The sequence below is a fragment of the Ursus arctos genome, unplaced genomic scaffold, assembly GCF_023065955.2.
Source record: "Ursus arctos isolate Adak ecotype North America unplaced genomic scaffold, UrsArc2.0 scaffold_22, whole genome shotgun sequence".
Lineage (NCBI taxonomy): Eukaryota > Metazoa > Chordata > Mammalia > Carnivora > Ursidae > Ursus > Ursus arctos.
In genome coordinates this window covers 52,763,940-52,790,551 of record NW_026622897.1, presented here as the reverse complement: position 1 = coordinate 52,790,551, position 26,612 = coordinate 52,763,940, and the positions used below count along the sequence as shown (strand labels likewise).

The 26,612-nt window shown below is 50.3% G+C and overlaps 1 protein-coding gene across 1 annotated transcript in view; it reads right to left on the bottom strand.

Moving 5' to 3' along the window:
• The window catches only part of MAP6 (microtubule associated protein 6), a 73,991-nt gene that overhangs the window by 8,279 nt on the left and 39,100 nt on the right, over positions 1-26,612 (bottom strand). The window contains exons 2-3 of the mRNA XM_026518122.3: positions 11,964-12,177; positions 9,739-9,935 (exon numbers count right to left, since the gene is read on the bottom strand). Of these exons, the coding sequence (XP_026373907.3) occupies positions 9,739-9,935; positions 11,964-12,177 (411 nt within the window). The remainder of the gene's footprint in view (positions 1-9,738; positions 9,936-11,963; positions 12,178-26,612) is intronic.

The following is a 26,612-nucleotide window of genomic DNA, read 5'->3' as shown; positions in this document are numbered from 1 at the left end:
TAATAAATGCCTACTGCGCGCCGAGCCACTGAACGGAGTAGAGAAGCCGAGAGCTCTGGCGTGGGCTGGGCACATAGTAGGGGTGAGACGTTGTCAACGTAACTCACACAAGATCCGATTCTAGCGGCCACCTTTACCTGACACACAAATCCTGTCCTATTTTTAACTGTGTTCGCACCTTTTTGTCCTTCCAAATATAACTTTTCTTTGTGGTTTTCTAGCAGGGCTTGACATACAATGTGGCACATTGTATTCTCACAGCAGCCCTGTGGGCCAGGCGGGTGGGAGGTGTGCGGGGGTGTGACCGGCACCCCCCCATTTTCCTGCCGTGGGTGGAAATGAGGCCCAGCAAGGGCAAGAGAGTTGCCTAAGGTCACACAGTGAGTTTGCGGCGATGTCAAGACTTCAGCCAAGGAGGACAGACATCAGTCAAGCTCTTTCCTCTCTACAACAATATCCCTGAGGGATGGGACTTCAACTAGAGAGATTCCAAATTCCTGCGCAGAGGTCTGAAGAGGGTCTGGCTTGAGATGACCCCGACTGGTTCTGCCTGGTGCAGGAGGCTGGAGCCGCTGACCTCTGCAGGTCCCCAGCTCGAAGCTCCCAGCTGCATCTCCTGAGAGACTTGCCCCTCTGGGGGCCAGGGCCCCAGCAGCCAGTCCCCCTTCACTCGGCCCTTCCTGCGTCCACTGCACGACTCCCCCCGGCTTACGGCTTGGTATTCAGCAGACCCTGTAAAGAAGGTAGGCCCAGACAGCAGCGGCATCCTGGTCTGAGAGCGCCCATCTCTGCCCATACCTGTAAGCGCTGTACAGCTGCCCATCGGTCTACCAGCCTAGAGCCCCCCAGAGTCCACCCAGGTGGGGCACATCAGCACAGGGGGGACAGCTAGGACCACAGCTAGGAAAGATGCTGCCACCACAAGGCTTCATTCTGGGGGGGGGTCGCCGGGCAGAAGGTGGGTAGGGGTACCTCCTGTGGGACCTTCGTCTGACTCATTTCGCATAGGTGATGAGAGCACCTGGAGTCCTTGACGGCTTTGGAGCAGGGCCAGGACAGGACGAAGAGGCCGCTACTTTAGGGAGAGGCCCATCTTCACAACCGAAATCCTGGAGAGGGTCCCAAGTGCTGGGCAGGAGTGGGTTTTAGTATCCCAAACGTGGCTTTGAATCCCAGCCCACCACTTACAAGTTGTGTGACTTTGCCATTTAATCACTAAGTCTTGGTTTCTTTATCTGTGAAGACCTCCAAACTCTCTCACCTTACACGTGAGGACTCAGTGAGGATGAGGGCGCGAAGGCCAGATAAACGTTCTGTCCCTTCCCCGCCGCTGCACCAACTCTGACTCCGCATTTAACCAGCGTGGAAGCGCAGGGGGGTGGGGCGGGGGCAGATTCCTAGTTCAGATTCCTCGCTGGCTGCCGCTCCAGGTCCCCGCAGGCAGATGCGTTCTTGTGAAGCGCAGGGAGAGGGGCGCAGGGAGAGGGGCGCAGGGAGAGGGGCGCACGGGGCTCTGCATGACTAGGTTCTGCCCTGCGTTGTTGCTGTTTTCCTTTTTGCTGTTAAAATACCTTTTCTAGATATAACCTACTAAGAAAAACTAAATAGACTCCCCATTGTACAATAAGGATTTCAAAACGCATCCTTGGTTGTTTTAATGCCATAAAGGCAAGGGCAGCGGGGACTGTCTCAATGGGCTGCCAAGAATCTGATAATCCTGCTAATGACCTTTTTAAAAATGTCAAGTGCTGAACTACGGCAACCAGATGGTAGAGGCTCGGTTCTGTTCTAGCTCTGTGCTCCGGGGAACTTGCAAATCAGTTTTTGTCCTTTCTTCCCACCCCATCTAAAGCAAGGGATGGGATCTTGAGCAATTAATCGAAATTGGTTTCATGTGTCCAGAGGGGTGCAATTAAAACGAGTGTGTAATTGTGGAACTGGAATCCGAACCTGGTGATTACAGGGCGTGCACGGAGAGGAGGGGCCGGGGAAGGGCTGGGGGAGGGAGGGCAGCAAGACCCGGCACTAGGTGGGAGGCTGTTGTGTGACAGAGGGAGTGGATTTACCACATGTGGCTCCGGCCACCCCACCGTTGGGACCCAGGGTGGTCAGCGGGGGTCAGCAAAACCATCCGTGAAATGAGCTATTGGCAAGGGCGTCCCACTTTGCAGTTCGCAGTGGGTTTTCACACGCATGCTCACTGGGCCCTCGTACCAGACAGTCCCGCGGACAGAAGCAGGTGTCACCAGCTGTTAGAACTCTTACCACCTGCTATGCTAAACTCTGCAGTCAAAAGATTCAAATAATACTATATCCCTTGCTGACCTAATGCCTTCTTTCTGGATTTGGGAACCAAATAGATTTGGAGAGTGAGAGGTACTTGTATTACTGTTATCTTTTTGGGGCTCAAAGAGATTAAAAGACTCAGCCGAGGTCACACAGCTAGTAAATAGTAGAGCCTGGATTTAAAACCAGGCCTGTTGGCTCTAATTCTCAGTCCCTCCTACTCCTAAGAGACCTCCCCAGGGGATGCCTCTCTGCCTTCATGAAGTTTGGGGGCTAATGCCACTGTCCCACTGCTTGGAGGGTGGGATTAGCCAACCTCTTAAGATGACCCGGTAACCAAGAGTCGATGATTTTTTTGAAGTCAGGCCTGCTCAGGAAAACGTGGCTACATAAAGAACAGAGGCAGGCTGGCCAAGAGGTTGGCCACTGTAAAACCAGCCATGGACTGCTCCGTGACCTCTCTTGAAACCACCCCTTCCGTGTGAGCAGAGACAGACGTGAGGCAGAAGAAAGCCTTGTGGAGGCGCCATGATGAATATGGAGGCAGATGGTGAGTATCATCATTCGTTCGCTCACTCATTATTCATTCAACAAACAATTTCGAAGACATTCTCTGAGGTAGGTATTGGGCCAGCAGCTAGGGCTACAAAGGTGAACAGAAGGAGCCAATCCTGGCCCCCGGGGGAGCACAGTCTGGTGGGGGGACACGCACACGAGCAGGTGGCACGGTATATGTGGTGAGTTCTGTGACGAAGACACACACAGGGAGCATCTTACCCAGCCTGGGAGGTGCGGGAAGGGCTTCCTGGAGCTGTCCCCTGAGCGGAGTCTCGAAGGATGAGTTAGCCAGGTGGAGAAGCAGGAGAAGGGCAATCGGAGCAGGTGGGGCGGCGTGGGGAAAGGCATGGAGGTGAGAAGCAGCATGGTGCACTGGGGGGACAATAAGCTTCTGTGGGCCACAAGGAGCCCACGGATGGTTGAAGGCAGGGGGTGACATGGTCAGATTGCATGTTAAAGATCCCTCTGGCAGCTTAAACCAGTAGCAGTGGCAGGAATTTATTTACCTCAGCGTCTGAGGCTCCCTTGGCCCCGGATAAGATATCTGGGTGGAGATAATTATAGATAATGTCAAGTTAACCAGCAATTGGGGACCATTTATATGAGGACAAGGGACAGAGAGTTAAGTTCAGTTCTACTGCTTGTAGTAAAAAGCACAAAATGGTGACCTCTGATCCAGTGCCTCAGGAAATGGACGCCAGTTTTATCTTGGTAATCTCCAAATATATTTCTTATGAATGAAAAATTTGTTGGATCATTCTGTGTTCAATAACCATGCATTTTAGTTACCCAGTCAGTTAATTTAGTACCCAAAAGAGAAAACCCATATATTTGGCTGAGGCAGTTGGTCGTTTCAGTCAGGATGTTTGGGCCAGTTGTGTATGGAGACCTGGTCAAATTCTTAATCCCCCCCCCCATTTGTATCTGGGTCCCAAGATTTAAAGAAGATCCTAGGTATGCTTGCTGGAGGGCCTGCACTGGCCTCTGAGTGTGGGTGTAGTTTTAGTTAAGAGTCCAGTGTGTCTGAAGCCTGACTCACGTCAGGCCAGCCCCGGCCTCCGTCAGGTGGGGGAGGGAAGCAGTGCCAGCTGAGGAGCAGAAGACCCAGGCTCCTGCAGGCTTCCCTCCTCTCTGAGCTCCGCTTCTCTGTCTGTTACCTGGGCTGCACGCCCACTCCATATGAGGAGGGCTCAGTAGAACAGCACAGAAACAAACACCGTGTGGGCTGTCGATAAATGTAAATTGTTAAAATATTATTGCGTAGGTCTGTGGACTCAAGGCGATTCAATAGCTAGAATTCTTTAAAAGCCTTCTTCTCAGTCAGAGTGTTTGCCTCAATCAGACTCATGTGTTGTCCGAGATTACCTAAAGTGAACTATCAGAAAGCTCATGGTCATCGTGTCATTTCACCTTCAGTCCTCCCCTCTGAGGTGGGGGTCAGTGTCCCCATTTTCAGAGGAGGATAGCAAGGCTGACTATGCGTAGGGAATGACACAGGTTGAACAGCTGGCAGCAATGACATCCATGAACATTGTAAACCCCTAGGCGCACTGCCAGTGTTAACCAGGTCACATGATAAAGTATTAATGATGCCGGTTCTATTATTATAGGTTTTCTGGGATGGTCTAGGTGTTCTGAGCATCTGTGCAGCAAATGGCAGTGGGATGGTGGAGGTTTGGGCCACGTGCCTGCCTCTGTAAGAGAGGCGTCTAAGAAAGGTTTTGTTCCATTCCTTTGAGAACACTGCCTCTCCTGTCTCAGTGGGCTCAGGTGGGGCTCGGGTCGGGTCCTGCCTTAACGGTAGATGGTCCACAGGCTACGTGCTGAAAGAAGCTTTATACCTGTGGTCCTGAAAATGTAAACTGCTTTAAGACACTTGAGTGGTAAAAGGACCTTGAAACCACGGTGACACACTGAGGGGGTTTATAGCCTTTGTGAAGTGGGACTTCACACTCCCCAAATCTAGGAGAAGCAGGTTATAAATTTTTAAACCCTAGCGGAGAAAAAAACCAGGGAAGGATTTCATAAGAACACACAAACTGTAAGGAAGAATGACAATATGCTTATAACTAATTTAGCAATAATGACCTATTTTAAAACTAGAGAGCTGGTTTTAATTTTGTTAGCTGTTTGGGGAGGCGACACTAGTAGTGAGTTATAGATTTGTCTCCTGGGCTTGGGGCAGCATCAGGCAGTGTGAAGGGGCCGAGGCTTGGGGCGAGGCCTGAGTGCTGGTCACACAGATGAAGCTAGCAAGGCTCTCTCCCACCTTCCTGCCTTGTCTGTGGCCGGGTCCGTGGCCGGGTCCGTGGCCCCTCTCTGGTTCTGAGTATGTTCCACCTTCTCTCAGCTTGTCATCGGTGTCCTCATATATGTGTTTTTCTGTGGGTCTTTTTCCCTCTCTGCCTCTATTGCTACCTCTTTGTTTTTCTCCTTTCTTTCTACCTCTCTCAATCCCTGGTTTTGAACAAAACAATTTTTAACTGATCACAGAAGAGCTGAATAATAGACCTTTATGTATGTTTTATTTATTAAACAGAATTTTGTGTTCTCTGCCTTACATGAAAGCAGGCAGGTGGGTGGAATGCTTTCTGTTCATCTGGAAAACAAAGATATAATGGGTTTTCAGATATACAACCCTTGATTGTTTCCCACCATGGCATCTCCCCAAAGCCCAGAAATTGGGGACCAGCAGTAGAATCAAAGTCCCAGCCTAGAGCTCCTAGCCCAAAGCGAGAGAGGACCTGTAGTCGCTGCCCAATAGGTAGGTAAGGGCAAGAAGCATGATGGCAGGGCGCATGCAAAGGTGGGGGGGTGAAATCTGGGTGTATGGAAAGGAGATCCCCGTTAGTAACCGCCCACTCACATGGCACCACTTTCCAGGACGGTCTCTGCCACTTTCCAGCCCTCGCCTTGACCCTCCCTGAGTGCACTGCTCCCCCAGGACCTGAGCTCACCTGGGGTTGGACCCTCCACACCTTTGCTCTTGCAGCTCCTTCTGTCCGGCACGCCTTGGCCACCCCAGACTGTTCACCTGGTCATCACCTGCTCATCCATTGCAGTTCTCCCTGATCCACGGAACCAGCTAGAACATGCTCCTCCTTCATGCCCCACAGTGACCAGAGGTAGGGTCTCAGTCATCCTGGTTCCCTAGTGCCCAGCGCAGTGCCTGGCACATAACAGGTATTCAATCAACACATGTTAGTAAAAGGAAGAGGGACCCCATACCAAAAGTATATCATCGTTTGTCTCCCACTTTAGCAGACGGCTATCCACGCAGTGAAACCTGGCCCTAGCTCTGAGGTCCCCTCCCAGGTCTGCTCTCCTGCCTGTACGCCTGCCCCACGTGTCCTGCACACCCACAACCCACCTATTCTCCAGGGTCCCCTCCCGATGCAGCCTTCTGACGCCCCACCCCTGGCAGGAAGAAACCCGTCCTTCACATGAATACCCCGCCACCTGGTCTGCTGTGACCTTACTTGGACCTCTCTTACGGCTGGTTCCACTCCCCCGTGTTGGGCACGCACAAGACTCTCCCGTAACCCACACAGCGAGCCAGCCCCCAGAGGTGGAACCTTCACAACGACCAGGTTGAATGAGTCAGTGAAGGCGGCTCTGCCATCTCCTGGGAGGAGAAAAAGCCAGAACCGCCAGTCCTGCAGGCCGGCGGGAAGGGGGCGGAGAATCATCCCCAGCGACATGGGATCAGAATATTACACTACCTTGTTGGCCAGTGGGTCTCTTGGTCCATCTTCGCCTTTCCCAACACTTAGCTCTGACTGCTTGCAATTAGTATCTGAGAAGCAATCTAAAAGAGTCAAGCTGCATTAGGGAGAACCCCAGAGAAATTGCAGGGCACGGCTCATCTCGTGGAGAGTGGCTCAAATGGCAAAGGTTGGTTCCTTCAACTACTCAGCTGGGCCTTACCAAGGAAATAAGTTCAAGAAAGTGGTGTTCGTCTTTAGCATTTATTTATACTTGGAAAAAAAACCTGTTTGTTTGTTTCTGAGCGAGCACAGACCACAAGCACGTCACAATCAATTGGCTATACATGAATATTTCTTGTCATTTTCTTACTAACAGCAGGAATGTAATAGCACCAAGAGAGGTGTGCGCTACACGTTACATAGACAATCTGTGGTATGCAACAAAACCCAGGCCACAAAATCGTAGTTAGACACTTCCTGTCTGCCTTGGAGCAGCAAAGGTAGAAGGGACCGGTTGAAAGCACCAGCAGATAACAAAAACCTTGGGGGAGCCAATGCACAGCCTTAGGGATTATTTTTGCAGGCAAGCAAAGCAGACAATAGGAAAGCTTCAGGCCTTGCTCTCTTGCCAGGGGAGTTCAGGAATCGGTAGGGAGAGATAGAAAAACAGACAGACAGGCATTGGAAGCTTGGCCATCTTCAGAAAGGCAAAACCGAAACACTGTGTGTGAAACCAGAATCGGTTTCAATCCATGTTTGGGATGCAGAATGGGACTGGCTGAGATTTATTTGTAAACAGTAGAAATCAAAGGAAGTTTCTGGCCGCGAAGGGACACATTCAAGAGTCAAAGTGAACGACAATAAGAGTTTGCGAGGTCGCAGGAGTTAAAAAGATGGGGAGCCTGAAGGGCTGAAAAGACATTATACGGGTCACGTCTCAAGCCGCAGGTGGGGCAGGGCTGGAAATTCAGTCCCTGGGGCTGCGAGGTGGGTGGGAACTACAATGTGGGCGAAGAAGCTTGAATCCGACACAGAGATGAAGCGGTATGCAGGTGTCCTCTGGTTGTGCTGCCGCGGAGACAGACGTGTCTAGTACCCAGCACGTCTCGCACGGCGTCCGGCACGCAGGCATTCGGGACGCGAATGGGGAACGGATGTTCCCCTGTGCATCGGAAAGTTGGGTTACTTGATCTGCTAAACGTATAGACTGTTCTACGGAGAAATGTAAACTACGGCTAACATCACCACGCCCGACTCATGCCAGACCTCGAGAGCACGAACACACGTTGGCAACTTCTCTGGGTAAAGTTAAGGTCATGTTGATAGAGCTCTCTGGTGAACGCTCAGGTCAGCTTAGCAAATAGCTTGCATCAGTACTGAGACCTGCTCTGGCCATTTCCAGAGGCATCCCAATGGGTGATGCTCGAACGCTGAAACTCAATCGTATTTTCTACCTTCTTCAAAACTTCTTCTCAGTTCCACGCCCTGAGATAGAAAGGAAGATGACAGTGGGCCTGGCCGAGCGCCTCATTTCTAGGAGTCCTGTTCTCTTAACGACTGTGGCCCGCAAATCACACACTCAACAAATTTGCAAAAGACTTCTCGATCAGCCCCCAGGTGACCAACAGAATGGTGTCACCGGAGACTTTGCTGCTCGAATGGTCAGAACAGGAGAGGACTGGCGGAGGCCCTGCTTCCCCCGCACCACAGGGACGAAAGGGAGCGCCGCTCTGCGACCCCGCTCACCAGCGCTGTCCTTCCACAGCAGAGGCGTGGCACCGGACGACAGCCCAGCCACGTCGCGGTGCCGGCAACAAACAGTAAGGACTTCGAGGACAGGAGAAACAAAGCATACCGAGCAATGTACACGTCACAAGGTTTGCAAATGTAATTTTTCTGGTAGGTCTTTGGGGTTCCCTCATGAGCACTAGGGGTCTTTATACAACTCTCTGACTAAGGCCTACAACACAACTCTAGCACAACTAAGGTGCCACTTGCCACCCCCGGGGGCGCTGGCCACACAGACACGCGAAACACAATACAGTGAGAGCTGCTCTTCGTCATCAGTGAGGTCAAAAATGCTTGCTAATCACTCCGTAGGGAACGTTCCTAATCTTTAGCTAAGTCACAGGCATTTCCACTAACCCGAAGCTCAGCGTCCTCTGTCCTCTCCGAGGACCGGAGCGAGCACAGTTCAGGAAGGGAGAGCGACAATCGCCATACTTGGCACGACGTCGACTTCCCACCTCGTGTTTCTCAGAAGCAAGGCAGCCGCATTCGAAACACCACCCCTACACCCTCCGCCTGCCTCCTCAGCCATCTGCAGCCAGTCGCTCTGCCGAACGGCTGGTGCTGGTTGGGCGGAGGGGACACGGAGGAGCACAATCTCCTCACACGGTTTTCATCTTCCTATGAGGTCTAGAACGTACCTAAAACACCTAACCTTCTCACCCTGGCCTGTTTTGAGTCATCAGTGGCCTATCTATTACTTGGCATACAATTTCAAGCCCACCGACAGGAAAAGAAATGTAGTCACACGTTTCTAACAGAAAAGTCTATGAAAAAAATTACTTCACCTTAACAGACACAATTCATCTGATGGACATTAAGGCCGAGGTTTTTTGCTTTTTAAGTATTTCCACAAATGCTGTCAATCGCTGAAGCCCAAAGGTGGGCCTCTCTAGCACATGCTGACCCTCCGAATGTTGGAGAAGAACGCATTTCCCTAGCGTTCAGAGCTGATCCCTGACGCCGAGCTCGGGGGGACAGAGGAGGAGGGCACCCTACGGGCATTCCCAAGCGTGACCGGGAGACTTCCAGCCGCTGGGAAGGGCCTTGCGTGCTAAGGCCTGCCCGCCTCCCTCGGCAGCCAGCGAGCAGTGGCACCTGCTGTGGGAGGCACAACCGGGGAGCGGTGCTTCCCGGGGTTCCTGGTGTTCCGGGGGCCCCGGGCCTGAGGCCCTGCGCCGCGCTTAGCCCGGCCGCTCTTGATTTGGAGAGAAGGCGTGCCGCTCGGGCTTGGAGACGGCATTCCTCCCTCGAAAGAAACCAAACCAAAGAGCTCCTGGAACACTCAGGACCAAGGCAGATGAGAAACCTCTAAGCAATTTTGTGGCCTTTTTTGTTGGTTGGTTAAAAAAAAAAAAAAAGGGAAAGAAGAAGAAAAGGAAAGTGCAGTGAAATTTACTCTTTAGCCTCGGCCAGTTTATTGTTCATCTGTTTACTTTGCTCCTTGTCTTCGGGCTGGGGGGCACTGGGGCCCTCCGCGCTCTTTTTCTTGGAGGCCCGGCCCGACACCACCTGCTTGTCTTTGGCCTTCCTCGGGGGCTTATGGCTCGCTGAGGTCTTTTTTGGTTTGGAACTCTGAACGCTAGGTTTTTCCACCTGCTCGGAGAGACAGACAGACCGCAAATACAGAAACACAAAAAGGGAGGGAGTGGGAGAGAAAAGTTAGAGAGAAGACATGATTATTAGCTCAACGGTAACTGTCATGATGACACTTGACATCGAGGGAGCACAGCGTCTAAAGTATTTTCAGTGACAGGGTCATCTGGCTTCTCCTGCCGGAACCGGCTGGTCAGTTGTTTGGGCCACAGGCTCACTGGCCACACTGGCACCCCTGGCCTGACGGCCGTCACCACAGAACCACCGTGGATGGTGGTGGATGATGTTACTGTTTTGCACGATCCGCTGCCCCTCCCCGTGGGAAGATCATACCTCCCCGCTCTGTTTAACACGGGCAGGCCTATGGTTTGCTTTAGTCAATGAAACGTGGGCGGAAGTGATAGGGGTCACCTCCAGCGGAAACTGGAGGGTCAGCCCGCGCTTCCCCATGCCCTCTTCTCCTCGGCCATGAGAGAGGCTCTCTGTCACCCGAGGGTCAGACTACAAGGAGTAGGGCTGCGGCCACCCATGATGGATGGGTAGTAATAAGAAATAAACCTCTGTTGATAGAAGATGCAGAGATCCGAGGTGGGGGGAGGTACTACCACTGTATAAACCGGCCTTTCCCCTGTTTCTGTCTCCAGGAAGGTGAGCTCATGTGGAGAAATGGGCCAGGCAGTCTTGTCTCTGAGAGGCCTTCAGCACTGCCCACCATCCGCTCTTCCTCTCCTGCTGGCTCCCTGGACTGTTTTCCCCAGAGTAGCCGTTCCAGCCCATCTACTCCCCCCAGACCCTCTCCTCTAGGGCTGCCCCCTCACTCCCAGGAGACGGCCTGGCCCTCTCTTTCCCGAGAACTCTGGGGCCACTGTGTCTGGTCTCTCAACAAGCCCTCCATTTGGGGTTCACTTTCCCCAGACTTCCCTCCTTCCTCCCTTTGAGTCCTCTTTTGTGCTGAGCCAGCCCTGTGTCCTGGGCCCCACCTTGTCTGTGGAAGAAGGCCAGAGACGCTGTTGGGCCTCACAGGCTAGGTCATTCACTCAGGGAGGTCCAGGGGTTTTCAGTCACCTCTGACCTGTACATAGGGTAACCTGTCGTCCTGGTTTGCTCGTCCACTTTCATGGAAAGTGGAAACTTCGGTGCTTCAAGTGGAGGAGTCCAGTCAAGCTGGCTTGGTTACCTACTTTGGCCCTGGGCCAAATAGGAAACTCTGCTTCATGCAAGACTTTCGGACAAAAGCAGAGGAAAGGATCTCACACTTTTCCTGCTCTTACAGACCAACGAGTGGATATTTGCACAATCCCGTGTGGCTTGACTTCACAGAATCAGCTTTAGACATTTATGATTCCTGCTTCCAGCTGTCTCCAACTCGGTTCTCCCCCTCCTGAGTGTGTACTGGGATGCAATGAGGCCAAGTAGTATTATTATATGGAAATCCCTGAAGCCACTGGAAGTTACTTAGAAATGTAAAGCGTTCACAAACTGTCTGTTATAGTAACAAATTACCTGGAACACATCTTGCAGCTGAGGAGACAGGTGCTCTGCGACAGACTAAGAGCCGAGGGTGCATAGTGTTTATGGAGGAAAAGGATAAAAAGGGGGGAGGAAGTGTCTATGGATTGGAGCCCAGGATGCGGCAGGGGCAGGGCGGGGAGGAAGCCAGCGAGATACCTCCAATGGCCAGCACGTCGGGGGCAAAAGCAGTTGTTTTAAGAAGGGGGCATTGAGGGCTCAGGTGAGGTTTTCTGCCACTTTTTGAGGGGGGGAGGTTCTCAAAATCAAAACCTAGTTCCCTGAAAACCTGCCAGTCTTCAAGCTGCTTTATTTTAGGCACTGTTCCTTTTTAACATTCCCTTTGAATTTAGCGAAGGTTGCAGTTCCCTCTGTCTCTGTGCTACCAAGGAGAGGAGGAATTTCCCAGGATCCCTTGGGGGCTGGGCCAGGTGGGCAGTAGCCCTGCCCTTACGCTTTGCTGCAGGTAACGCCTTTGTTCTAGGTTGTGTGGAGGGTTCCCCACAAGATCTGTCTCACCTTTGGGGGTTCCTTGAAGGGTTCGCTGTAGAGGCTGCGTATTCTTCTGCGATCAACGACCTTATTGTCCGCTGGTGTTGGCTTGTTGGCCTCCCCCTTGAACTGGGCACTGTAGCTGGTCTCGTGAGCCATCTTATCATCTGGGGGCTTGTACTGGGGCCTGGCCTTTATCGGTTTCACAGGCTTGATGTCCGTCCACGCTCGGAATTCATTCCTGTGAATCAAAGAAAGCATAAGTGATAGGAAACGTTACCTGCTGGGACGCAGCGCTCCTGGTACGGGGCTGCAAAGTCAGCAGGCTCTCAGTCGGTGCCGCTCACGGAGGGGCGGCTGAGCAGCGAGCTCCCCTGTTTCCTCGTGGGGAAGCGCACGGTTTCCTTCCTGCCACGTTCACGCAGGCTGTGGCAACAGCCTTTGTAGGAGGAAGGAGCTCAGGCCCCCAGCTACCGTTGTGTGAGCACGGGTGGGCAATTCTAACTGATCTCTGGGCCTTGTTTTTGCAATATCTCAAATGAGGCTGAAAACACTCCATCCATTCCATCATGCGTGGGTTCAAGCTCTCTGATTGAATGCCTGCCGCGTGTGAGGCCGAGAGTGTGAAAATGAGACGGGTTAGATGGTGTGCCTGGTGTGCCGTGGCCAAGGACAGATGCCAGTCCCCTTCCTCTGCCTTGTCATGATGGAGACCCTGTTAGCCAGGATCCTCAAGGATATTTCCACCCCTTGATAGCAGAGGGCTTGCTTTTTATACTGTCAGAAATTTAACAGTCTTAATCATTGAAGATGAAAATACTCATGAGATGTCAAAATGCTTGCAGACCACAAATGAGCAACTGTACGGAACATAAGGTGCATGTCACTGTCAGGACTGAGGTCGCGCTGAGTACGCGCAGGAGAGCCTTCTCGCGCTCTGGTGTGAATGGCTATGGGTCCTGACCCTATAATGACCACCATCTGCTGCTTTTTGCTGAGTCAGTGTGCCCATGTTCTTATTTTTCCTGTTAGGATCCTGTGGGTTCGAATCAGCCGTTTCTGATCCGTTACAGGGCTGGAGACCAGATGGGGACAAGGCCCAGGGCAGGGTAAAATACATGTGGCTGCTGATGGAGGCCACAGGCTCTCTCCTGCTTGTTGAGTGCACGACAGTCAATGGATCTGTTTCCATGTGGGGCCACGAGAAACTGTGTTGTGGGAAAGGAAGAGTTAGGGTGTGAATATCTGCGGTTTGGTTCTTCCAACGCCCCCATCACCCTCATTGATAACGCCCTCCTTCGGGGCTCAGAGACGAGTGGCACAAACAGGAGGCCACAGGGGACGACAGAAAGAGCTGAGGCTGTGAGAGTCACTCGGTCCTAGCCCTGCCTCTAATGAGCTGTGGAGCCAGCCACTCCCCTCTCTGAGCCTTGGTCTCCACACCTGTCAAAAAAGACTCAGACCAGACAAAGCCCTTATGCGTCCTTCTAGCTCAGAGATTCTCTGAGTCGATAAAGCTGGTTTGGTAACACTGAGCCACTCGCTGGTCTTTTGACCTCCTGAGGGGAATTAGCTCCTTTGTAAGCAGAGAGACCACAGCTTAAGAGACCCTCCCCCAAGCTTCGGACTCGCCTTTCCAGTACAGCTCGGACTCCCACCTAGGGGCCCCACCGACCCAAACTCAACGTCCCTAGAACCAAAGCATCTTGTCTCCCCTGCCAAATTGTCTTCACTCCCTCCTCATTCAATTTCTTTCTCTCATTCATTCATTCACAACACATTCCCTGAGTGCGTGAGGTCTGTCTGGCAGGATGCTGAGCTCTGCGAAGCCCGAAGTGAGGAAGAACAGAGCCTGGAACCACCCGGCTTCAAGGTGTGGGAGGCAGAGGGATTGAGGCTACTCCAGGACAATAAGAAAAGAGCCATGAAAGGGGGAGGGAGTGGGGAACAGAGCCTATGCCAGCCTGGGAGCGAGTCAGGGATGTGGGTTCTGGAGTGGAGTCAGAGACGGCACAGGGAGCTGGCCAGGGTTCCAGGCAGAATGCGGGGTACACGAAGAGGCTGCTGAGACAAGGCCCTCTGCTGGCATTTCGGGTGGTTGGGTTGAAGCTTGTGGGGAAGAGCGCAGGAGGCTGGATAGATCATGAGGTCCCGCCAGCCATGCTGAGGGGATGGTCTGGACTGTAACAAGGAGTTGCCAAATGGTTCCAAGCCAAAGATGAACGTGGCCAGATTAGTTTGGGGAGAGGGAACTTTGGCAGCAGTGTGAATGGCGCACAGACCGGGAGAGGGGAGCCGGGAGGCCAGGCAGAAGACTGCGCAGTGAGCCTGGAGGAAAACAGAGGCCTGAACCAGGACAGTGGCAGTGGGGACAGAGAGAGGCTCTGAGTCAGGAGGGAAGTGGGCAGGACTTGAAAGCGTCTGAGCCGTGGGAGGCCAGGGTCAGAGGGGAATCTGGAGAGATCCAGGATTTTGGTTTGTGGGTGACAGTGCTACCTGCTCAGATGGAGAACCTGGGAGGAGAAGGGGACTTGGAGGGTTGAGACTCTCCTGATCCTGTTGGTGGCACCCATCTGCTCTGGCATCAAGGCCACGTTATATCCTTTCCTGTGCTCTCCTCCACCCTTTTACACTTCCAGGGGTTCAACCAGCTACTGTGACCTGACTTCTGAGCCATTTTGGGCTGGCCCAGATCATGGCAGCCATGATCTGCCTACGGCTCCAGGCCCCTCCTACCTCCCACCCTTGAGGACCGAAGTATAGTTGAAGCCCCTTATACGCGGCTTACCAGTAACAACCTGGTTCCCGAATATATGAGGGCAGAACCCCAACTTCTCTGCTCCCACCCCTGCCTGCTTCCAGAATTAGGACTGACATAGGTCTACACTGGCCCTACAGTTTCTGGATCATCTCTCCCAGGCCAGCCTCTGCAGCTCTATCTCTGTCCCGGCCCCTGTGGGCTGGCAGGCGTTTCACAGTGAGCATTATCCATGGGACGTGTCCTCGTGGGAGCAGTTTGGTGACCCCTGATCTTCAAACAACTGATCTTCATATGAGGCCGTGTTAGTGAGTCCAATGATAAGTTCACTGTGATGATGACAGTTCGGTTGAACCCCAAATTCGCTACTTAGAACTTTTTTTTTTTAAGATTTTATTTATTTGACAGAGAGAGACACAGCGAGAGAGGGAACACAAGCAAGGGGAGTGGGAGAGGGAGGAACAGACTGCCTGCTGAGCAGGGAGCCCGCTGTGGGGCTCGATCCCAGGACCCTGGGATCACGACCTGAGCTGCAGGCAGACGCTTAACGACTGAGCCACCCAGGCGCCTCTGCTACTTAGAACTTTCTTTGAACTCGCCACAAAACGTTCCCCAGCCACAAGCCATAACTAATCATACATCACAAAAATAGAACTAGCTACCATTCATTAGTCACCTTTTACAAGCTGGAGGGTTGTTTGGGTATATTCTCTATAATCCTGACAACAACTTTGAAAGGAGGTGTATTATATCTCTTTTCCAAGAGAAGGTGACCCAGGCTCAGAGGGGTTAGGTGCCTTGCACAAGGCCAACCAGCTGGCAAAGAAGCAGAGCTGAACTACGAGGCCGGGTCGGTGGGGCCCCACAGCCCACATCCTTCCCTTCCCCAGCATGCGGGCGCTGCAGTGTGCTGGCCTGTTCTCCCTGGAGGGGCCCGTGCGGGCTCGGGCCTGCGTGCGCAATGCCCTGGAGGGTTTAGATGACACGGGCTGCACCGGATGACCCCTGAGCTGCTCCAGCCCTGAAATGCTCCTCCCAGAGCAGCCCTCAGCTCAGTCACGTCCAGAGCCTCTTGCCACGAGTTCAGGGTCCCCTGTAACCATGGACTCCTCTGTCTGTGCAGCCGGATTTCAGCTCGATCGTTCATTCCCGTATTCATTTGGCATGTACCAAACACCAGCCATGGGGGCGGCATGTGGCCCACAGGGCATGTGACCCAATGGCTGATGTGGCTACAGTTTGGGAGGTCAGGATCTGTCCACGTGTGACCTTAAGCAAATGGGACAGAGGGACAGACGGAAAAGGACGCTTAATTCTGAAGGGGGCTCTAAAGGATGGAGAGAAGTGGGCAAAGGGAATTCGGGCAGTGCTCTGAGTCCGTGGGGCAGGTTCAGAGAGCAGGTGAGCTGCTCAGGGTGTGGAGGGCGGGGTTCTTGGAAGGATGTCAAGGCGACCGGGCTGCGTGGGAGCTGGGGCCAGGCTTGCAGGGCCGGGAATGCCATGTTCACATGCTTGCAGTCGGCCTGGGGAGCCACAGAACGTTTCTGAGCGAGGCAGCATCATTCCTCCATTGACGATGTCCTCCTCTCAGACGGCCCCAGTTTTAAGTATTCTTCAAGGCCCGGCTCATGGCTTTCCTCTTCCAGGACCCCCTCCTGGATTTCTCAGCCCAAAGTTTCCTGTCTCTTGGCTCCTAGATGCTTTACTACATTGTCCAACTTTACGGTGCCCCGTGCGGTTTCATGCTGCTCTTTAATTATTTTATGAGTCCATTTTACCTCTCCCGAGGGATAAGATACGTAACCGAAAGTTCATGACGGAACCCTACCTTTGAGTCCCACCTCATCTGCAGGGCTGTGAAGGGATATCCTTTAACTTATCCTGTGTCAAGCTGCAGGTTAGGGACAGAGCTGGGAGAGGACCCCACCTGTCTCCACCTGCCCCGCCAGGCCCCCACTCAGAGCCATGTTCCATATCTTTCTCATACTCTTCACAGGACTCAAGGGCTTGGCACTGAATGAATATTTAATGGAAGTAGTTATTCTTTGATGTCCTTTCTGATCAGCTCATGGCCCCCCACTCCCGTCCAGACGGGGCAGGCACTTGCTCCTGGGAGGCATGAAAATATCCTGCCTGTACTTGCGTTCTAGCACCGATCATGCTGAACCGAGTGTGTGCTCACAAGCGCCTGACCAGGTGGAGTCCCTCTCCACCAGGGACAGAGCTGCATTTATCTGTGTTTCCCCGGTGGCCTGCACAGCGGAGAGCCATACGCTTAGGACACGGTTGGAGAAGGAAAGGAAATCGAGCGTTCCATCCTATTTCAGGCACTCACAAGGCTGCTCGCGCTTGGGGCTTCTGTTATTGCTAAAATCCACACGCCCCAAGTCTTTAAGCTCCTGGAGGGAAGAGTTGCCCTTACTAAAGCAAGCACCTGGTGTCCCCCAAGCTTTCACAAAATCCATTCTCCCTAGATTGACAGGAGGCAGCCCAGAGCCCCTGGTGAGTGAAGCCACCATGGTGGTAAAGGGCCGGGGGCAGGAAGGAACCCCTGAAAATTAGGGAGCAAGTAAGGAGAGGAAAAGTTTGCTAACACTTCCCAATGCCCACTTCCTTTCGGCTGAGCTCTCTGTGAATATAAACTTACTTTACCCTTCCATCATCCCTGTGAGGTCACTGTTATTGGCCCCATGTTATATTTGAGGAACCCGAGGACAGACAGGTGAAGAGACTTGCCAAGCCAGTAAGCGGTTATTGGACCGTGAGTCCATCTGACTCAAAGCCCCTGCCCCTTCCTCCATCGCACCCTTGGGGGTGGGTGTGTAACCCACCGGCAAGCTCACGACAGCTTTGGCTCTGGGCAGCAATCACAAGACAGCACTTCCCTTCAGCTAGTCTGGATGCCCCGGAGTGAGGCTCTGAGCATACAGGGAGGGTCCCACATCTGCAGGCTACTGACCTTGGCATCCCAGAGGTGTTCCCCATGCCATGGCTCCTCCTGTATCATGATACGGGGAAGCCACGGGGACAGGATTTCCAACTGCATTGCCGCCCACTGTCCCCTCCACAGCAGATCATTTGAGGCTCGATGCATGACTTCTCTCCTGTACAATCCCTTCAGGGGCAGAGAAGGGTTTGGGACTATGATATGATTTCCCTCTGTGGGTGGGTAAACACACAGAGAAGTAGGCCCAATCAGTATATTCAGGGCTGGGTTTAAAGGACTCCTCTGATGGCTCTTGTGTCCTGGAAAAATCGATGGAGAAAAGCGGGGGCCAGCCTCCAAGCCCCCATCAGGAATGGCAAAGGCAGGCCCAGCATGAGTCCTCTCACAGAGACTTGGTAGACAAGATGCCCCAGGCAGGTCCCGCAGGGCCTTCAGACAGGTGCATACTTGCACTCAGGGCCGCTGCCAAAGCAGTGTGCTGACCAGGCAAAGTTTTTAAAGGAGGCAACAAATGCCCTACCTTCAGCTCCTCCTGTCCAGTCCCCCTGCACCATCTCACCTCGGCCCTGAAGGCCTCCTCTCCCTGGATCATGGCACCAGGACCACGGCGTCAGGGTCCCGGCCCCCCTCCTCACTCTGATTCATCGGCACAGGCTCCAGGAGAGATCTTCCTCCAGCTGGGCCGGGAGCACCGCACTCCCCTGCTAAACACCACGACAGACGCCAGTCGCTACAGTCCAAGCCAAGGCCCCCCCAGTTTCCTCATGCTGGGACTCCTCAGGAGGACGCGCACGCCCTGTAACTCGGCCTCAGTAACCTTCCCGGCCTTACTTCGTCATCTTCACCAGTCACCACATCATCAGTTGGTGAGCACCTGCTGGGCACCAGGTGCTGTGCAAAGCTCTTCAAAGGCATTATCTGCTGTAACCCCCACAACGACCCCGTGCCGCAGCCACCGTCGCTGGTTCTGCCCATGAGGACCCCACGCGGCCCTCCCCTGAACACCTACTGCGCTTCCCCTCCCCTGAACTTTAGCCCTTGCTGTTCCCGTCGCCAGCATGCTCTTCCCTCCACACCTCCAGCTACTGAAATACCGCTCGACGGTCCTTGCCAGGCTGGGTGCTCGCCACCCGCCTCCAGGCCCACGGCTGCATGGAGCTTGCTCTTCTCTGACCTTCTGTCCTTTTGCATCTGTGTAAGGCTCATGGAGCCTGAGCCAGGGATTCAAAACCGTCGCCTCCACCTCCCTCACCCGTGGGAAGGGCTGAACAGGAAGCCCCTGCCGCCCTGGCCAGGGAGGGGGCGCGCAGTTACCACCCATGCGTCCCACGGCGTCTGGCATCTCTATCGCCTCTCACCATATGTCCACAGACTCTCAGACACGCCTCCCTTTGGTGGTACCTAGTTCTGCTTCCCTTGCACGCGATGGCGCTCAGTGACTCCCTTCCAACAAGCAGAACACGGCGGAGGTGGCGGTATGGAGCTTCTGAGGCTGGGCTGTTACGTGGTCAGGCCTCCTGCCTGCTTTCTTGTGATCTCTCACCCTGAGGACAGAAAGCGGCCACGACAGGAGCACACACACAAGCCCCCCGGAGCGGCTGTGTGGCAAGGAACGGAAGCCTCCTGCTGAAAGCCGCGTGAATGAGCCATCTTAGAGGGGCTCTTCGGCCCCGGGCAAGTATACAGACGGCGCCAGGAGAGCGCCTAGAACCACCCAGCTCAGTCATTCCTGGGTTTCTGACCCTCAGGGACTGTATGAGATAAAGAACATTTGTTGGCTTAAGTTGTTCAGCGTTGGAGTGATTTGTTACAGAGCAATAGCTTCTAATGCGCACCCCGATCAGAAATTATTCCTCGCGTCAAAGGGGCTTAACACACGCACGCTTCACTCAAGCAAGGCAGAAAGTGCTGGTGTGAGCAGAGCACAGCAAGTTCAAGCCCCCCGCAGAACCGCCGCATCAGGTGAACAGAAGGTCACACCCTGGTTGCAAGAAACTGGGGGGGGGGGGAAGATACAGACGTAGTGAAGAGAAGGGCCATATGCACCCCAATGTTCATAGCAGCATTGTCCACAATAGCTAAATCGTGGAAGGAGCCGAGATGCCCTTCAACAGATGACTGGATTAAGAAGCTGTGGTCCATATATACAATGGAATATTACTCAGCTATCAGAAAGAACGAGTTCTCAACATTTGCTGCAACATGGACGGCACTGGAGGAGATAATGCTAAGTGAAATAAGTCAAGCAGAGAAAGGCAATTATCATATGATTTCTCTCATCTATGGAACCTAAGAACTAGGATGATCGGCAGGGGAAGAAAGGGATAAAGAAGGGCGGGTAATCAGAAGGGGGAATGAAACATGAGAGACTATGGACTCTGAGAAACAAACTGAGGGCCTCAGAGGGGAGGGGGGTGGGGGAATAGGATAGACCGGTGATGGGTAGTAAGGAGGGCACGTATTGCATGGTGCACTGGGTGTTATACGCAACTAATGAATCATCGAGCCTTACATCGGAAACCGGGGATGTACTGTATGGTGACTAACACAATATAATAAAAAATCATTAAAAAAAAAAAAAAAGAAACTGGGGGGGGGGCATGTTGCAGCCCTCATAGAAGGTAGCAAAGCCTCCGAGGCAGCCAAGCTGCTAGAGATGAGGCTGCCTTGGGGCCAGGTCAGCCGCAGAAACAAAGACACACAGACCCTGGGCGAAAATGATGTCTCAGAGCACAGAGCAGGGGCTCAGGGAGGCGCAGGTAGAGGTTAATGAGATGAGAAGCAGCACGGAGCCCGGGTCAGGACAGAGAAGGTGGTTCACTGGCAAGGGCACAGGCTCTGGAGTGAGATAAACCCGGGCTGGATCCCAGCTCTAACCCTTGGGCCAGGCGCTCCCCTGCTCTGAACTAACTGCAGGGAGCCCGAGACCTACCCCACAGGGCTGATGTGCGGTTCAATGAGAATGTGTTCACGAAGAGCCCCGCCCACTTGTGTCACTACAACAAAGCCCACGGTGGAGACCTATATAATAAATGTATTTAGTTTTTATTACACAGTCATTTGTTCAAGAAAAATTATTGAATACCTTCTACATTCCAGGCACAGAGCTAGCGATACAGGGTAATTAGACGGATGCAACAACAGCTTCCACGGACCTGGGAGTCAGGCGGGGAGATAGAAACCACCACGCCATCAATGTCAAGAGTCTGTCCAATGTCTGTCCCCACTGTTGCATTTCTCACCGTGGCAGTCAACGTTCCGGTGCTAGGAGAGGGCCAAATCGGGGCAGCAGCTTCCAATGCCAGGTTTATTTCTGAATGCATTTCACATTCGACTCGAACAAAGTAGCATTCAGTGAATGCCTGATGAATTGAATCTCCAATACTGAACGTCCGCCATACACAGATGTCCGCTTAAGGACTTGTCCCACTTACACACATTTTCTTGCAGTGATTCCAGGGGAGATACTGAAAGAGCAATTATAGGGGGGAGACTGAAGACGGGTGGGGAGCCGGCTGATTGATGAAGCCAGGCCCCAGGAGAGGGGGGAGGGCAGGCGTCAGGAGAATGGCGAGGGTTTGGCCTTGGAGAGAAAGTATTGCCAAAGAGAATAGGGGCTGCTCTTTTATTTCTAATTTGAAAAAGCCTGGCATTTACAAGAAATGATGAAATAGAATTATACAAGGAATAATTCTACTGCTGGGGAGAATATCTACATGTGGTAATTGGTACAAATCACTTCTTGACAAAAGTAGGGGCTCAGAATAATGGATTACTGCCAGCTATGGTCAAATATAAATTCTATGTCTCTGCCCATAAGGCCCAAGTTTATGACATATCTAAGTTCTTGGGAAATAAAATTCTCTCCCCATCCTCTTGACAACAAAATTTTCTACAACATTCTTCCACTGCTTTACGAAGGAAGAAAATCATGCTTTTAAGTCTTAATGGTTTAAAATCTTCCTACACATTCTCATAGGTAATTTACATTGTCATGGAAACATATTAAGTCTCTGTTCAAAAATCTTGCCTACATTTGTTATATTAAAGTGTTCTCGAAGAAGGGAAGCGGGCTCTTTCATGAAATCTGATGGAGACAGTCAGTGAACGCCGTCGGGTTGCCAAGCTATTGTCAGGAGCTGGTTCAAGGAAATAGGATCTGGAGATTAAAAAGAAAAGAACACCTGAGCCTAGAGGGCTGCAGGGGGCTTAGAGCGGCTTCTCTCTCTTTGGAGGGGAACAGAAGGTTGTTTCTTCCTGGCAGAAATGACTGGGTCAAGAGAGGAACTTTACGACCTATGCCTGTGTATATGGTTGCCTGCATCTTTCAGCTTCTTTTGGGTGAGAGGGAGAAAAAGGGATCTGATAGAGAATGCCAATGTTGTAAGCATTTAGGACCACACTTCCTATCCATTAATATCCAGTAAACACGTGTGCACCATATATAATAGTTTTCTAAAATGAGGAGGGCGTGCACTTGAGCAAATCATGTCTGTATGTAAAGAAAAGTTTGAAGCTAATCTAATGTGAACAGAGAATGAGTGGAAAAGAATCTGCCCTTTCCCTTACATGCAAAAATCCAACATGGATTAGTTGGCAATGATGAGTGTCAGGGCTTGGGTTCCCTCATGAGGTAAACGGAGAGTCTGCGGGTAGCTCCGAAGTCCTGTCCCAGCTGCATGGGGCTCATGAGCCCCTGCACACCTGGGAAATAGTGTTTCACATAAAGAGAGCTCGTGTGCACAACATGCATAGAATTATGACAGAGAGTTAAAAATAAAATTGCTCAATTAGGAGTCAATGTGATTCTACACAAATTAATTAAGGTTGCTGTATTTACTAAGCACTATGCTAAGAACTGTATGGAAGAAAAAGGGCAAAAAAAGAAAGCTATCGTTGGCAGGTGGAGGATAAGAGGGAGGGAGTGTGGTAGTTAAAATAAGTACACGTACAAATACACCTCAGGTGGGAAAAAAGAAGAGCTAGATGAGAGCTTGGAGGAAAATCACAATGACTCCCTCCTCATTCTGCCCTGCCCCCCACTTCCCCATTACTAGCTGGGCTTTTTAGTCATAGGAATTCTGGGGTGGTTTTGCCACTAGACCACACAGTCATCCGGCTGAAGTTGAAAAAGGAAGGCTGTGTGCTTCTGGTGAGTTGGGTCCCCAAAGATCTGTATCCCTTAGTTGCAGAAAGATGGGTCCTTAGACAGGAAATGGAAACAGTAGGAGTATGCTCTGAAAGGTGGGAGACAGTGCTGCCCCCTTCTGGGGGTAGACCTAGAGTTCTGGGAGTACACCCCCGTGAGAGGAGCTCCACAACGTCAAGGACGTTGCATGATACGTCTAGCGAAGTGTTCAGTAAGCTTAAGTTTCCTTATTCTTTGGGGCCTAGGAAGTACTTGGTAAATACCTTTTTCACCAATCAAGCTGGTGCGGAAGAAAACATTTTATGACTTATTGAGACCCATGATAATTTACTCTTTAAAATGTAACTCAATTATATGGGAATACTGGGGGTAACATCATGTCAATAAATCTGACAATATAGAGGAAATGAAAAAATTCTTAGAAAGATGCAAATTACAAAACTGACTAAAAAAGAAATAGAAAAACTGAATACATACATATCAAGTAAAGAAATCGAATTTGTAATTTAAAATCTTTCCACAAAGAGGGGCGCCTGGGTGGCACAGCGGTTAAGCGTCTGCCTTCGGCTCAGGGCGTGATCCCAGCGTTCTGGGATCGAGCCCCACATCAGGCTCCTCCGCTATGAGCCTGCTTCTTCCTCTCCCACTCCCCCTGCTTGTGTTCCCTCTCTCGCTGGCTGTCTCTCTCTCTGTCGAATAAATAATAAAAATAAAATCTTTAAAAAAAAAAAAAAAAAAAAAAAAAAATCTTTCCACAAAGAAAATCCAGCCCCAGGTGGTTTCCCTGGTGAGTTACATCAAACATTAAGGAAAAAAATAAATATCAATCCTAACAATTTCTTTTAGAAAAGAGAATAGTTCCCGGCTTATTTTAAGATGGGTAGTGTCAGGTATTTTTCTGATACCAAGCCAGTCAAAGACATCACAAGGAAACTACGGGTCAACATTCCTCGTGAATATGAATATTAAAACCCTTAACAAAAGGTCAGTAAATCAGATCCAGCAACATGTGAAAAGGTTTAAACACCATGAACAAGTGAGATTTATCCCAGGAATGCAAGGTTGCTTTAACACCCCCAAATCAGTTAATATAATATACCATTTTCATAGAATAAAGGACAGAAACCACAGATCATCTTAATAGACATAGAAAAAACATTTGCCAAAATCTAACACCTTTTCATCATTAAAAAAAACCCACCTCAGCAAAGTAGGAACAGAAGGGAACGTCCTCAACCTAATAGATAGGATGTACAAAAATCCTACAGGTAACATACTCAATGGTGAAAGACTAAATGCTCTTCTCCCAAGATCAGGAACAAGGCAAGGATGTCCACTCGCGTCACTTCTATTCAACATTGTACTGAAGGCCATAGCCAGTATAATAAAGCAAGAAAAATAAATGAAAGGCATACAGATCAGAAGAGAAGAAGTAAAACTGTCATTATTTATATAAATATGATCTTGCATTTAGAAAATCCTCAGGAATGTACAAAAAGTGCTAGAACAAATGAATGAGTTTAGCAAGGTTGCTGGATACTCAATCAATATACAAAAATGAGTTTTATTTCTATAGATTAGTAACAAACATTGGAAAAAGAAAAAAAAAATTAAATCCATTCACAATAGCACCAGGACGAATAAAATACTTAGGAACAAGTTCAACAAAAGAAGTGTGATGCCTGGAATTGAAACCTATATAACATTGCTACGAAAAATTGAAGGCCTCCATAAAGACATATACCATGTCCCTAAATTGGAAGAGTCAATATTGTTAAGATAGTAATTCTAGAAATTGAGCTATAAATTCAAAGCAATCCTCGTCAAAATCCCAAGAGGACTTTTGTAAACAATGACAAGTTGATCTTAAAACTTACATGGAAATGTAAGAGATCTAGAATTGCCAGCACAATTTTGAGAAAGAGAAACAGAGTCTGCGGATTTACTCAACCTGATTTCAAAAGTTATTATAAAGCTATAGTAACCAAGTATGTTACTGCGTAAAGATAGACACATTGATCTAAGACAAAACAGGTAATTCAGAAATAGATTTCTGCCTACAGTAGTGCGGTGAAGTTGGCTTATCTTCGCGCACAGAGCTGATGAAAGTTGTTAAATTTGCAGTTATTTGGTGAGCTGGTAGCTTGAAATCAGCCTTGTGAAAATATCAGGAAATTGGCCAACACTACAAATCAGGCCCCTCCTTTTTTCCAGAGAGCTAGTTAAACATTTACCATCATGCCACTGCTCACATACGTGGTTCATTTATTTTTGGAAAACGTGCTAAGGTAATTCAATGGGGAAAATGATAGCATTTCCAACTAATGTGTTGGAAAAAGTGGATGTCCATGTGAAAAGCAAAGGAATCTCAAGCATTATCTTACACCATACACAAAAAAATTAATTAGAAATGGACTAGACACCTAAATATAAACCCTAAAACCAAGCAACTTGTAAGAGAAGACACAGAGGAAAATCTTTGTGACCTTGGAGTAGGCAAAGATTTCTTAGATATGACACAAAACCCCAAAACAATAAAAGAGAAAAATGATAAATTTAAGTCCATCAAAATTACACGGTTTACTCTTCAAGAGATGCCATTAAGACGAGGTCAAGACAAGCATAGTCGGAGAGAAAATATTTGCAAAACATATCTGATAAAGGATGTGCATTCAGAATATAGAAAGATCTCTTAAAACTCAATGATAAGACAAACAACCCAATTTAAAAATGGGAAGAATATTAACAGACACTTTGCCAATATGCGATCATATACGATGGCAAATGAGCACATGAAAAGATCGTAAACACTACTAGTCATTAGGGAAATACAAATTAAAACCGCAGTAAGATACCACCACATACTCACGAAAATGGCTAAAATAAAGCACACTGACAACGCTCAATGTTGTCAAAAAATGTGGAGCAATCAATCTGTCCTACATTGCTGATGGGAATGTAAAACAGTACAGTTACTTGGGGGAAAACATTATTTTTTTTTAAAGATTTTATTTATTTATTTGACAGTGATAGAGACAGCCAGAGAGAGAGGGAACACAGGCAGGGGGAGTGGGAGAGGAAGAAGCAGGCTCATAGCAGAGGAGCCTGATGTGGGGCTCGATCCCATAACGCCGGGATCACGCCCTGAGCCTAAGGCAGACGCTTAACCGCTGTGCCACCCAGGCATCCCGGAAAACATTATTTTTAAGTTAACCATACACTTACAATATGACCCAACAATTCTTCTCCCAAATACCAAAGAGAAGTGAAAATACACATCTACGAACAACTTATACATGAATGTTAGTATCAGCATTATTCATGGGAGCCCAAAAGCTGGAAAGAATCCAAATGTTTATGAACTAATGAACGAATAAACAAAATGGGTAAATCCATAGAATGGATAATAAATACTCATCAGTAAAAAGGAATGAACCAATATGGATGAATCTCAAGAACGTTAAGCTAAATCAAAGACGCCAGACAGAGAACACTACATATTACATGATTCCATTTATAAAAAAATTCTGGAAAAGGAAAATCATAGAAACAGGAAGATCGGGGCTGCCTAAGCCTAGGGCGGGAGGATGGATTGGTTGTAAACGAACACGAGGGATGGCAGCATTCTCGAACTGTCTTTCAGGGATGGTTGTACCACTGTATCCAGTTATCAGATCTCATCAAACTGTGCGCTTAAAAGGGGTGAATTTTCTCAATGAAGCTGTGAAAAATCCAGTTGGAACATCTTCTTCCCTGACATCCGTCCCCTTGCAGGAAGGTGATCCCCGCCTGCTTCGGTGCCCTGGGACTTGCCTGTAACAG